We start from the raw sequence: 14,597 nt of genomic DNA on the forward strand, positions 1-14,597 counted from the left end.
TATGGCCGATACAATGGTGAGACAATCATTAAACAATGGAGGAAAGAAGATGTTCAGTTTCACTTGATATATTCTTCCTGTTTTGCAACTTCCACAATGAAAAGTATTGTGGGAATTTAGTATATCTTAGCAGAGAAGCTCTTGGATAGTTTTACTTATACATACAATGATCCATTATGCTGAAAGTATCAGGTCAAAAATGAAGAACATCATTAGACTGTTATGGGCTGCACAAGCTGAAACCCTAGGATAAGAATTATACAAGCCAGTATGGATCATTACAATAAAACAAAACCTGAAGTGCAAATTTAATTCCTACTTAAGCAGATATGATTAGCAAAAAACCAGCATGAATAAAATTTTTACTATTTAATGATTATTTTCCTTGTGTAATGATCCCTACTTGTTTCTAAAATTTCTAATTTTTCAAAGCATTTATTTGATAACTTTTTGTAAACATAATTATTTTTTTGTAAACATTAGTGAAATTCTTATTCACCACAAAAGAAGAATGGCACCAGATGTGCAAGGCTATAATTGTACAACATCACACCCACCCCTTGTACAAATTACTAATGAGCTATGTAGCCATTTTGTGTAGTTTTTGACTATGCTCTACCCCTATGATACATTAAGCTAGCCTACATACAATCAGTATGCTCACTTCAATTGTTGGAGGCATGGCACAAAAAAACTTTGGACAATTTTCATTTTAATTATCATACAGTGAAACCTGGCACATGTAGGGACAAAATTTTCTGACCTCATTGAGGAGGTTGCTGCATTAAGCAGGTCACTTTGTACATAGTTGGCACATGTGGGAATTTTTATAATGGCCAGTTTAGACAAGTGACCTTTACGCAGTGACCTGATTAGACAGGTTTCAATGTAGTATTGTTACAGTACAGTAGTACCGTATATTAGGGATCATGGAGGTTTGGGTTTTTCTGGCCAAAAATATCCAGCTTCAGAATACCATCCTGGCACCTTGGTAGTATTGGTTAGGTATAACAAAAGTGCATGCATTCAGTATGACTTTAAATGCTCCCAATAGACTGCTACAAATATTTTTAAAAACTTGTTTAATGGAATTTTTTACTGACTGACTAATTGCCTGCCTCCCTGCCTGCTTGATGCTTTCAGACAAGCGTAACTCAATAACGACTAAGGCTACGGGCTTGGTTTTTTCACTGTTTGACATCACTTTATCCAGAGACATGCCTTTTGGCATACTGCAGTATGTACAATGCATGCATCATGGACTTACCTTTGTCCTCCTGTGTCCCTTTTCTTTTTGCTGACAGCCCAAGGTGTCAATTTGCAGTAGAACAATGCATGGCTTCCCTATGTTTGCAAACAGGAATCATCCGTATTTTCTGTGGTGACTGGATTGATTGCAGAGGCACTTCTCCTAATGTTCTTCATTTGTAGTGCTGTGTAATGAGCTGAGTATAGCTGAAAGCAAAGCGTAATGGCCACTTCATTTTAAGTCAGTAATTGATAGCTGGGGCATGTGTTCAGATGAAAACATTAACTCTGGCACCATCCTTTCTTTTGATGTGGTATGCACTGGTTCACCAGTCACAATAATGTTGCAAAAAAGCAAGTATAAGAAAAAATTAGGAATTTTAAGTTCAATTAGGGATCATAGAAAAAAAGTAGGGGAAAAAGGGACATCGCCTACACCCGCATCTATACTAGTGAACATTTAATCCCTAATTCAGTAGACTTAAGTAGGGATTAAATATTCACTAGTATATTTGCAGGTGTAGGTGACCCCCCTTGTTTCCCTACTTTTTTTTTCTATGATCCCTAATCAAGCTTAAAATTCCTAATTTTTCCTTTTAATACACAAACCCATTAATGCACTACAGTGAATCAGCACCTTATGCTGTCAGCAAGAAGAAATGGGACACAAAGGAGCACTAAGGTCAGCCAGACTGCATGTACTTTGATATACCAAAAGTGACTGCTGAAGTGATGCCTAGTAGTGAAAAATATCAAACGAGTTACACTTGTCTGAAAGCATTAGTATAGTAAGTACAGTAAGTCAGTCAGTCGGTAGAAAATTCTACAGAATAGTGGAAGTTTTTCAAGCACTTATGTGCTTGATTATGCCTAACTATTACAAGGTATTAATATTCTTTCATAGGAAGGAAAGAATATTAATACCTTGAAGGTATGAAGGTATTAATGAAGGTATGAAGGTATTAATGAAGGTATTAATGAAGGCAATGAAGGTATTAATATTCTTTCATAGGAAGGAGTAAACTTTCATTATCCCTACTATACAGTATAGTACTGTACTGCATGATAAGGTTAAGCTGTGAGAAAACCAGTCTTATCGCTAGTAACAGTAGGCTTGATTTTACCACAGACATAATGCTACATGAATATTTTGATTTCTCTGTCAATCTCAAGAAATCTGCTTTTGCTAGTTGTATTTTCCAGACCCAGTGGCAAGTACAAGTGGCCTGAGGCTTTGATGGAGCTCATTCCAACCTAGAGCTGACTGCATAGTTTCAAAATGTTCAGTAAAAACTTGTATTGTAATTTTTGAGCCCTTAATTGCCTGTAACTCAACCCATTTCATTTTTCATTTTTATGCATTCTTTTACTTAGGAAAACAACCCCAGCCCCCACCCATGAACCCTACTGAAGCTCTCCCAATACATTCAACCTTACAATACCGTAGAGTCGGGTTGTTAAGCACATGTATCTATTAAGCACATATTATTTGTTAAACGCATATACATTTCCTGTAATTAACCATGGATGAAAAGTGCACACAGCTAAATGCGATGATAGAGCTACACACAGCAAGAAATGGCAAGAAAAGCTGAAAGTACTGAAAAATTAATGTATCCTCAAGCACTTACGCCTCCCTTGAGGTCTCTCTTCACTATGTATACAGCAAATCAGCCATCTGGATAGTGATAATCTCATTCATCATGAAGGATTTCACCCGGAAATGGAGTCAAATATCCTTACATACTGGTGTGGTGACCGGCACAAACTACTATTACAACGTAGTAATTCCATGTTACACTCACCATAATTATTTATTAGGCGTATGTGCTTAACAGATGGTATGATTTTTACAAAGTTTTCTTCGAAAAATAAAAGTGCATGCGCTTAACAACCCGACTTTACAGTATATCTAAAATGGCAGAAAACTTGGCTGTTGGTTACTTGTACAGTGGATGTTCTGGAAGGCAAGGAATTGTTGTATCATACAGTACGGTAGTACTATATGTGACCGGATTTCATATAACAAGGCTTCCACACACACAAAATCAAACTTACGATTTTACCAGAAATGGATTGCTGGTCTAATACACTATCATATTTCACACTGTACTTCCTTCAGCACTGGCAAGTCTGGTTTCTGTAGCAGCTTTCTTCCGACCCTGTCAAAGCTACGAGTGTGAGATTGGCACCATTAAATGGCCATGGCTTTGTGATAATGGTGTGTAGTGAGCTGGGACTTCACAGAGAGCTCGCCAATAGTATTCTCAGTCAATTTGGAGTAATTTGAGGGCCATGGAGGGCCATGGAGAGCCCAAACTTGGCCTCTGGATTCCAATCGTCTTCTTACTCCATTTTATACCCGTATATTAAGACCACCATCCACCCCCACCCTCCCACCCTATTACTATCATCTGTGATATTATTACCCGCTCGAAAAAAGCTGTTCAAAACAGGGCAAATTTTGGGTATCAGAAATGTATACACCCACTCAGTGATAGCTAGTGAACAGATGAACAATTGTTGCAAATTTTGTTTGCACAGCTGTAGGCACTGGGAAGTTATTACACAATGATTCCTTAAAATCGCCATATCTCCTAACAAAGCTTTGTGCGTCGAAGCCTTGTTTTGTCAAATTCAGTCACATATATTATAGTAATCATGAAGAATTGTGCTTTTCCAGCCAAAAGTATCACCCTAAAACCAGCCTTAATTTCTGCTTGGCAACATTGGTTAGGCACAGTCAAGCCCCAATAATGTCTTCAGATTAACCTCAAACCCTTTCAAAAGGTTTCTACGGAATTTTAAATATTTAAAAGAATTTTACTCTGACTGACTGACTGACTAACTAATGCCTCCAGCCATAACTCAACAATGAATAAGGCTACAGGCTTGATTTCTTCACTGTTAGATGTTGCTTCGTCCTGAGATGTGCCTTTTTGCCAACTGCAGTACATACAATACATGCATCATGGAATTGCCTTTGTCCTCCTTTGTGTTTCAGTTCTTTTCGCTGACAATGCAAGGTGTTGATTTGTGGTAGTGCAATGCGGCTTCCCTGTGGCTGTGTTGGGTAATCATCCATATTTTCTGTAGCAACTGGATTGATTGTAGAGATGCTTCTTGTACTGTTCTTCATTTGTAACGTGAGCAAAGCATAGCTGAAAACAAAGGGTATAATGGCTACCTCCCTTTCTGTTACATAATTGAACGTTGGGCACATGTTCTGACATAAAATTACTTTTATGGCATTCCTGGTGCCATTCTTTCTTTTAATGAGGTTCATTTGTCATAATTATGTTATTAAAAAATGTAAACAAACAAGTAGAAGGAAAAATTAGGAATTTTAAGTTGGATTAGGGACCAAAAAAGTAGTGAAACAAAGGAATAGCTAGCCAAAACATGATGAAATAAGGAAGGTTGCTTATATACCTACAGATATACTATAGTGGATATTTAATTCTTATAATTCAGTCATGGTTATAGATAGTGTTGTTCCAGTATACTTTACTAATACTTACTTTGGGAAAAGTATAGCCCTTTTTCTGTTAGTATTACTTACTAATACTATACCACATGTTGGATTATTTACTAAAGAGATACTCAATACTTTAAGGGATGGTTAGATACTAAATACTTACTCTTTACTTATAATTGCTTCATCAAGATTTAGTTAGTATTTCATAAGTGGCTGATTCGTTTATTCAGTATTTCAGCTGAGTTCTTACATTATTTACAGCATATAAACTTTTGAAGATTTCTTTTCAAAGCCACCACAAGTAGGCAAGCCTTAAAAGTGTTCTTTGTGCTTTGTGCTTAGGCTCAAATAATCACTTTGCTCATGTTGTTTGGTCTATCATTAGTATAGAGTATATTAATTGCATAGTTCGCTTTGGTATCTGGAATTGTTGGAGTTCATTGTAACTGTTTGGAATTTGAGAGTTATTAAATAATCACATGCCAGTATAACCATTGAAGAGCATAGAATGGATCCATTAGATTACTGGGTTGGGAAACTGAGGCATTTTCCAGTATTAGCTCCTTAATGGCCTGATATTTTAGCAGTACCAGCCTCAACTACCCCTATAGAACACATTTTTTCAACTGGTGGGGATGCTACTAGTGGAAAGAGAAACAGAAATATTTATTCGAAGAAATCTGTAGATTGTACCGGCAGATTCAGACTAATAGTTACTAACTGGTTAGATATAATAATGTTATGTACTAACTACTTACAATAATTTTTGGTAACCTATACTTTACCAAATCAATTTTGGTAGTAAATACTTTAAAATACTTACTTTTAAAATTTACATACCAAAAGTAATACTAGTACTTTACTATCATTGAAAGTCAAGGTTAAATACTATACTAACAGATTTCTTAATACTGGAACAACACTAGTTATAGACTGACATTTAGGGGTTTAATTTCCACTAGTAGATCTGCATTTATAGGCAACCTCCCTTGTTTCATGACTTTTAGCTAGCTATTCCCTTGTTTCACAACTTTTTCTTTGATCCCTAATCTACTTAAAATTCCTAATTTTTTCTTCTACTTGTATAAAATTGGTGAAAATGAGGTACATGTAGTCTCAACCATATGTAACATAAAACTGGCATTTTCAAACTTTCAGGTAGGTGATAAAACTGGTTTTCCCAGAAACCACAAATAAAACTACACTGTAGTCTTGGATTTGTTGTTACAAGTTATGAACCTTAAACAGATATATTGTTAAAACATACTTCTTCCTCTTCCCATGCTACTAGTTCCAACAGAGCTTCCCATAGTACTTGTGCTTCCACGTCCCTGTAAAGTTTAGTATGCCAAGTAATCTTGTTATCAAGGATATATGCTTACTGAACGCATTCTGCTATAGAAACTGTATATTTGGCTGGCTCTCCAAAAGTTGTACCGTTCTCTTAATTCTTTAGCTACCTAGAGAACAATGACATTTAAAATAAAATAACTAATAAGACGTTATTGCACAACTCAGCATCACCTGTTTGTTTCTTAGAACTTGGAATATAAATATAAAGACACCCTATATTTAAATAACGACATAATATACTTCAAAATATTTGTTAAAACAATATTTTTTCATTACCTGAAGAGAATTCAGAATTGCAAATATCCATGCAAATGCTACCGTGTCATCATTCACAGCCAGGATACCAATTATCCAGGTCAATCCAAGTAGTGGCAGAAGAAAGAGTGTAGCCTTCAATAAGTCTCTGTATAGTAATTATGAACAACTAAATGATCTACAATAGTAAATACTTTGCTGTGCTTGTATTGTCATTTTCACTCATGCTGTTCCTCTTGCTTGAGTACAAAACTTTTAAAGTAATTCCTAGAAATATGACATTTATCTGCAAAAGGGTATTGTAGATGTTTGTATATATGTAAGAATTGCCAGTAATATACCAAGATTATAACTGCAATTGGTACAATGAATGCTGCAATAGCTCCATCATCTGACGTGATCCAACAACTGAAAAGTTGGCAGTAAGGCACACCTTTTTGATAAATGTTAACACTTACTAATCATCATTTCCATAGTGTTTGTTAGCTATTCCAGCTGATATTGCAACTATTGGAATTGCTGGACCTAAAAATTATATTTAAAATGTATACCTTATATTGTATAGCAATGCTTACCCCAGCCTAAGATAAAGAAGAAACGCCGATGGTTCAATTTGTTACCGAACACAGTCACCAACAACATGTAAAGCATTACTCCTTCACATAACATCCAACAAAATGCAGATGTGAAGAAGTATTGTAGAAGTACTGCCACAAGTACACAAGAGGCCTATACAAAAATAGCAAACAGCTTAACAAAAGTGGTCAACACTTCTACTTGTTCAGCATAATTATTAATTGATATACTAAAATACTTATACATGGATATTACTATACTTGGCCTGTGTTCACCTGGTCCCCTAAAAACAAAACCAGTTGTATCAAAGAAATGAGTATGTGCTCACTCCTGATGGTTTTGTACTGGTACAAGCATGTTTTCATATTAAAAGCATGTTTGCATGTCTGAAGTGTCCATAGTAAAATATGTATATCCACATAAAAACAGCCAAGCTGTGAAAAAATGGTGTGGCCTTAAATACCTGTGTGAAAAAGTTGTGAAATCAAAGGTGGCAGCCAAGAAATGGCTGCAATGACGTTAATGTCAATATATTTTAAGAATGCACACAACCATTATTAAAGTTTATTAGCAGTAGCATCATCGCAGCCGTCATCTTTGATTTCACACTAGGCTGCACCATTTTTTCACAGCTTGGCTGTTTTGTGTGGATTTCACTTCTTTTCGTACTTTATAAGGCCCAAATCAGTAACTTTGGGGTTGTTTTTACTCACATTTCTTCTTTTCTATACAGACACAATGATGATTATTGAAGACAGACTTATAAATATATTGCAATGCATAATTTACTTCAATATTATTGCAATACTCTAATAGAGTGCACATTTTTGAGGACTTCTAATAGAACATACATAGAATGTTTTAGAACAATCTAGAACTTCTATTGGTAGATCTATGAAATTACAAACATTAATTATAAACAGAAATTTCATTTATAAAGCAGAACTTAAGTGAGGTAATCGGCCAAGATAGCAGTGTTTCAATGGTAAGGATGCATGTGTTAGGTATGGAGGTCCCTGGTTCGAACTCTGTTAAGATTTTTTCCAACAATTTTTGTACACCTTTTTTATCCCATGGTGACTGCTCTATTAGAGTATCTCGATCCCACGATATTACACTTGTTTGGTTTTTGCTTTATAACTTTGTCGCTGTACCTCTATTGCCATTTAAACTATCAAAAGGCACTGCTACAATTATCAGCCTATCTACACATCAATTTTCAAGTTTTCCTATACTCGGTCTACCTGTAGCCATGACAGAAGTTGTTGTTTTTTTTATGTGAATAAATGCTCATAACTCCTTGGATGTTCCTCAGATTCACAGTAAACTTGGTACATGAATCCACCATTACACACTCTTCATTTGTGCTGTATAACAACCTCCCGTGTTTCACTACTTTAGGCATAAAAAGTAGTGAAACAAGGGAGGTTGCCTATACACCTGCAGATATACTAGTGGATCCCCATGGATATAGGGATCAAATGTCAACTAGCATATCTGCTCAACCTCCCACTACCCTAATTAGACTGAAAATTCATAATTTCCTGCTCCTTGTTTGATAACGTTTTAAGGACCTCCTCAACCAATCCAGTCACAACAGAAAACTTAGGCAACTCCCGTTACATACGTAGTGAAGCCATCGATACACTGCACGAACTGACACCTTTCGGTGTCAGCAAAGATAAATGAGACACAAAGAAGGACACAAGTAAGTCTATGAAGGACGCATCGGACGTACTGCGGTATGCCAAAAGGCACCAGTCGGACTGAAGCAATGTCTCAACAGTGAAAAAATCAGACTCGTAGCCTTAGCAGTTGTCAAGTTACACTTGTCTGAAAGCATCAGGCAGGCAGGCAGGCAGGTAGGCAGGCAGGCAGGCAGGCAGGCAGGCAGGCAGGCAGGCAGGCAGGCAGGCAGGCAGGCAGGCAGGCAGGCAGGCAGGCAGGCAGGCAGGCAGGCAGGCAGGCAGTTAGTTAGTCAGTCAGTAGAAAATTCTGCTAATTAAATTCCGTAGCAACCAATTGGAAACATTTTGGCTGCACTGCAGACACTTTTGGGCTTCCTTATACCTCACCAATACTGCCAAGGTACCATGAAGGTATTGTGAGGCTGGTTTTGTGGTGATATTTTGGCCAGAAATCCCCAAATCTTTTAAATCCATATTATACAGTACTATCATATTGTATGACACAAGTAATTTTATTTTTAAATTTCGAAGACATCCTCAGGCTCAGGGCATACACACAGCCAACTCACCAAAATAACATGCATACTGATGCATTCAATCTGTAATTTCATTACCTAAGTAGGTTTTCACCTAGGAAATGACTTGAGGAGGGGATGGGTGCGATGGTATAAAACTCTGTATGTACATGGCATCTAGGTGTGCGTGGAATAGTGGAGTCATGCCCACCAGTACCTAAGAATGACCAGAAATAATCTCAGGTTACTACTGTTCCTGATGCATTCTGATGCACTTTCATAAACCATGCTATTGTACCCCCATTGTACCCCATTCCAGCATTGAAACCGGGTTGGTTCACCTGGGTCATCTGGGTCACATTTTGCCCAGGTCATCTGGGTCAGACCCGCTTTAAAAATTATCAGGGTCTGACTGAGATTGGATCACATGCAAAGCAAATTGTTTGGTTGGATGGTACAGAAGTGTATAAACATGTCATAGTCAAGTCCTGATGCAACTCAGCTCCATGCCCACTTATCGGACAACTGCCTGCAACCATACGTGCAGCCATGCCCATTTATTGGTGATATTAACATCTACAGGTATGCACGAAACCGTGCTCATAGCTGCCTGCTGGCTTATGTGGAGCCACGTCCACTAATTGGTTGTTTTTGTACGAGATAGGTCAAGGCCAGTTTCTTTCATGAGCCATGCCCACTTTATATATCAGGAATGTTTCATATTTTAAAAAAATCATGGTGTGTTAGGTATGCGCAAAGCCACACCTACTTGCAGGAAACGTATCTTGCCTTTTGCAAACTTACATGGAATCATGCCCATTGACTACCATTGTTAAGTATAGACACCCTCGTACTTAACGTGCTAGCCGGCACTCAAAACGTAGCAGTTGGTGCACGCCTCACTTTAAATTCATCTGGGTCAAATTCGGGTCTGACCCGGATTGCTATCCAGGTCAGCGGGTCATCCAGGTCAACAGTAGTGATCCGGTTTCAGCGCTGACCTACTTCCTACCCTTCCTAGAGCATCTAAAGCATGGCTCCTTACTGGAATATAATGTGGTACACCATGCATGAAAAAAAACTTATGCAATAGAAATCAGTACAAATATGAGTGAATCTATACATATTACCCATACACTGTCATTATGACAAAATTATGTAATTGTATGGTACTGATGACATTAAAGGACAAGATACACACAAAACAGGTCTCAAACATGTTGATTTCTTTCAGTGTATCATGGGCTAGTTACTGCATTTGTCCACAAGCTTTAAAATTGCTTTAGGTAAGGAGTAAGCATGTGACAGTACAGTTCCCTATCCTAAGTAAATTTTAAACATCTATGGCTTATTAAACCACAAGGGAAAAGAAACAGAAAAATCCATTAAAAACACCAAGGCATGTAAGTAGGTATAAACGCACTTGCAATGATTGCCAAGGTTTATCAACACTATTTTTTCTCTTTGCTAATATGTTTGTATATTAGGCCAACATACATCAGCCTGCAAAGAATGGATTAATGTCTTCAAATTTTTTCTTTTTCTTTGGGGAATGGGATTTTTCTCTTTTTCATGCACCTTCTGTACTGTTATGTGTTAGATACTCTCCTCTCCTGTATTATCAACTGTTGTTTACATTGACTACTCACTCGATATTCAGTAGCAGTTTCTATTCCAGCAACAAATACTATCAAACCCGAAGCAAGTGCAATACATAGATTAAGATGGATGAAGATGTGGTTGATTTTATCGTTTGTTCTATTGTAGTGTAGAGGACAAATACACATAATAAATTCATAGATATACACATGACTCTCACCTAAATACAACATATAACATCAAGATGATTGAAAGACAAAGACACAGAAGAGATATTGCACATCCAATGTATGAAACTATTGACAATGCCTTGGCTGCTCCACCAGTCTAAATCATAAAATAATGAACATGTATTTGCTACATACGTGTTAGTTGCTTACTGTTCCAGGCTTTACACTCACAAGTACAGCAAAACTAGTCAAATGAGTAGCAAGACAGGTCACTCTCATGTCATTAGAATTGTTTCCATCAAATTTTACTCCTTCTCGTGACCAACCACCAGCCTGATTACTACATGTACCATAAACAATCAATAATATGATCACTAAATATAATATTTCAATGAGTTACTTACAGCTCAACATCTATCAAATTGTGGTCGTAAAATTGACATGTTGTTTCTTTTATTGAATTTGGCAAGCTATTGGAAAGGTCTGAGGTACTTTTCTAATGACAGAAAATAGAGCATTTTAACAATTACAATAATAATAATAATCTTGAAACAAATATACATCAGGACAATACCACAGAACTTCTGAAGTACCCACCACATCAAATGTCAATGATATAGGATTGTTCTCTGTAGTGCTAATAGGTACTGGAACTTGAATGGAAATTATTGGAGAAATTGGTAGAATTGTTTCACTTCTACAAGAAAATATAAATTTACAAGCTGTGAACCATCATTACATCATAGTATACTTACTCATTAGTAGGACTTGGTAATTGTAAGACATCATCTCTAAGTATAGTGTTTGTAATTGGAAATCCTGTAGTATCTGAACAAAGAAATTTAATTTATAGAATTATACAAGTGTCAATATATTTAAACAAAAGCATCAAGGTTCTAAGCTTACAATACATGCAGAGGTAATATTTGTACTAGTCTATTAAAGTTATAAACAATTAATCTTCCATCATCCATCAGAACCATCAGAAAGACATTCGTGCAACCATTAATTACACACATACACATGTGTTGCATAAAGCAATTAAATATACAGTATCATGATATCTACCATGTACCTGGTGGAAGTTGATTCAAAACATTTTTTAGCACATTATTAGAAAATGTAATCTGAGTACTTCCTCCAGTAAAGTCACTCAAGTCATCATTTTGACTTGGAAACACATAATCTTCTCCTGCTTGCACACTATCATTGGATATAAGCTGAGCTTTGATCACTACAAATAATGTGATAGTAGCTACCTCTGGATATTTCTAGCAAGTGCACTGACATACCAATGTTTTTCTTTGTCTTGATAACTTCAGTAGTATCATTGTTTAGTGTTGCACCTAAAAGTTTTCCAAACTGTTCAGTACTGTTAACCAAAGACTGGCTGGTGTCTGGTGATGTCTATAGTGAACAAAAAAGTAGTAGTTTGAGCAAGCATTAACATGTTGGTTGCTGGGGGCCACCCCTGGGAATAGTGGCAACCGCCACCATTTATAGAGGATTAAATTACACATATGTGCTCATATATATAATACATTTATTAACCTAGCTATCCACCCTTCCACCGCACCAAGCTCTGCATTGCCTACTCTTTTTCCTAATGTTAATCACATAACATTTTCCCACAAAGCCAGTAGTGTACGTGACAATACACAAGTACAACAATTATGCAACAAAAATACAATGATACCATAATAGCAAGTAAGATTATATCTACATGAGATCATGCATGACATGACAATATGTGACCGGATTTCACATAACAAGGCTTCCACACACACAAAATCAAACTTACGTTTTTACCAGAAATGGATTGCTGGCCTAATACACTATCACATTGCACACTGTACTTCCTTCAGGACTGGCAAGTCTGGTTTCTGTGGCAGCTTTCTTCCGACCCTGTCAAAGCCACGAGTGGGAGATTGGTGCCATTGAATGGCCATGGCTTTGTGATAATGGTGTGTAGTGAGCTGGGACTTCACAGAGAGCTCACCAATAGTGTTCTCGGTCAATTTGGAGTGATTTGAGGGCCATGGAGAGCCCAAACTTGGCCTCTGGATTCCAATCGTCTTCTTACTCCATTTTATACCCGTATATTAAGACCACCATCCACCCCCACCCTCCCACCCTATTACTATCACCTGTGATATTATTACCCACTCGAGAAAAGCTGCCCAAAACAGGGCTAATTTTGGGTATCAGAAATGTATACACCCACTCAGTGATAGCTAGTAAATAGATGCATACTTGGTGCAAATTTTGTTTGCACAGCTGTAGGCACTGGGAAGTTATTACACAATGATTACTTAAAATCGCCATATCTCCTAACGAAGTTTTGTGCGTCGAAGCCGGGTTTTGTCAAATTCAGTCACATATATAGATCATATAATATGTGATATAGAGAGGATGAGTTTGGATGAATAACGGGCAACTGAGGAAATCATAGGGTGGGCAGTAAGTTCTTCCATAAATAGGGTAGATGAATGAACATAGCATTTGCAAGTGATGATAGCAAACCACTAAGACATATCAAACTGCAGCAATCGATCACCAGCAACCAAAATGACAGACCAAACTATGTCATGAACATTAACATTGGCATCGATTGATAATGTATTACAGCTACATAACTAGCATCTAATTCACCCAAATTCCTCCAAATTTCCCCAGTTGCCTGAGCTTGCTGTACCCCACATATAAAATTACAATAGTACTTAAACAGTAATATTATTGTAGTTATAATAACCACACATAGCACAAGTATGCATGAAGCATATGACACATCCCGATGGTATATAGAAAATTACAACAATACCAAATGAGAATACAAGTGAGCCTGTATGTGTACCAAAAGCAGTAAGCATCTTACTAAGCAGAGTTTTGCAGGACCAGCAGGGACTAATGCCTGAGAATCTGTGAGTACCAAGGAGTGTACAGGTATGGCATAAGTATAAAGGAGTGTGTACATATGACATGAATGCAATGTACACAGTAGGCCTGCCAATTGATTGTATGCGAGTGTCAACTACCTGTATGCAGCATCAAATGTATGCGCATATTAGTGAACATTAAGTGGCTTTGCAAATACTGATATGCATTTTTACAAGCATGTAAGCAAAACATAAATGTAAAAGCCCATAAGCAGCAGCAACAGTTGTATTCCAAGTCTGAATACAGCCAAGTACTATACACACAGACATTGGTAAGCATGAGTAAACTTGCAATTAGAGCTAAAGAGGTTACTTATGTAGTATAAAGCCTGCAATGATTTTAGGCATGTAGCAGTTAATATTGTATGCAGATGCTTTCAAGTTTAAACAAGAGTACTCTTGTGCACGCAGACACTATGTACTGACGAAGGGAAGTGCAATTGAGGATTGGAGGTATGTACCCAAAAAACAAGCTGGTAAATGTTGATATATGCACCCAGCCTCCTACCTGCATGCAGCCACCAATGAACATGCATACACCTGAGTATGGAGCATGCCTGCGAAAGCAACAGCCATTGAGCTATATAGGTATGCAACAGTTGGTGTATACTGGAGGTATTACAAGTTACATTGGCAACCGAACGAAATATTTAATTGCATAAGAAGGTAGATAGGTTGCAGAGGTATGGAAAAGCTTGTAAAGGTTCCCTAGACAATGACACCTATCCTACTGTTACACCAGGGAAAGGAAACCCTATAGTAAGGTGTTATTATATACA

The 14,597-nt window shown here is 37.2% G+C and overlaps 1 protein-coding gene across 2 annotated transcripts in view; it reads right to left on the reverse strand.

Annotated features, from left to right (window-relative positions):
• The window catches only part of LOC136259679 (hemicentin-1-like), a 172,024-nt gene that overhangs the window by 12,545 nt on the left and 144,882 nt on the right, over positions 1–14,597 (reverse strand). For both annotated transcript variants that reach the window (XM_066053184.1, XM_066053183.1), the window contains 16 exons: positions 12,175–12,289; positions 11,958–12,116; positions 11,638–11,710; positions 11,480–11,579; positions 11,287–11,378; positions 11,093–11,222; positions 10,933–11,039; positions 10,763–10,871; positions 6,910–7,063; positions 6,793–6,859; positions 6,676–6,742; positions 6,529–6,620; positions 6,356–6,482; positions 6,251–6,292; positions 6,109–6,186; positions 5,994–6,057 (listed from right to left, as the gene is read on the reverse strand). In XM_066053184.1, coding sequence (XP_065909256.1) covers positions 5,994–6,057; positions 6,109–6,186; positions 6,251–6,292; positions 6,356–6,482; positions 6,529–6,620; positions 6,676–6,742; positions 6,793–6,859; positions 6,910–7,063; positions 10,763–10,871; positions 10,933–11,039; positions 11,093–11,222; positions 11,287–11,378; positions 11,480–11,579; positions 11,638–11,710; positions 11,958–12,116; positions 12,175–12,289 — 1,576 coding nt within the window. The remainder of the gene's footprint in view (positions 1–5,993; positions 6,058–6,108; positions 6,187–6,250; positions 6,293–6,355; positions 6,483–6,528; positions 6,621–6,675; positions 6,743–6,792; positions 6,860–6,909; positions 7,064–10,762; positions 10,872–10,932; positions 11,040–11,092; positions 11,223–11,286; positions 11,379–11,479; positions 11,580–11,637; positions 11,711–11,957; positions 12,117–12,174; positions 12,290–14,597) is intronic.

Source organism: Dysidea avara, chromosome 7 (genome assembly GCF_963678975.1).
Source record: "Dysidea avara chromosome 7, odDysAvar1.4, whole genome shotgun sequence".
In the NCBI taxonomy this organism is placed as follows: Eukaryota; Metazoa; Porifera; class Demospongiae; order Dictyoceratida; family Dysideidae; genus Dysidea; species Dysidea avara.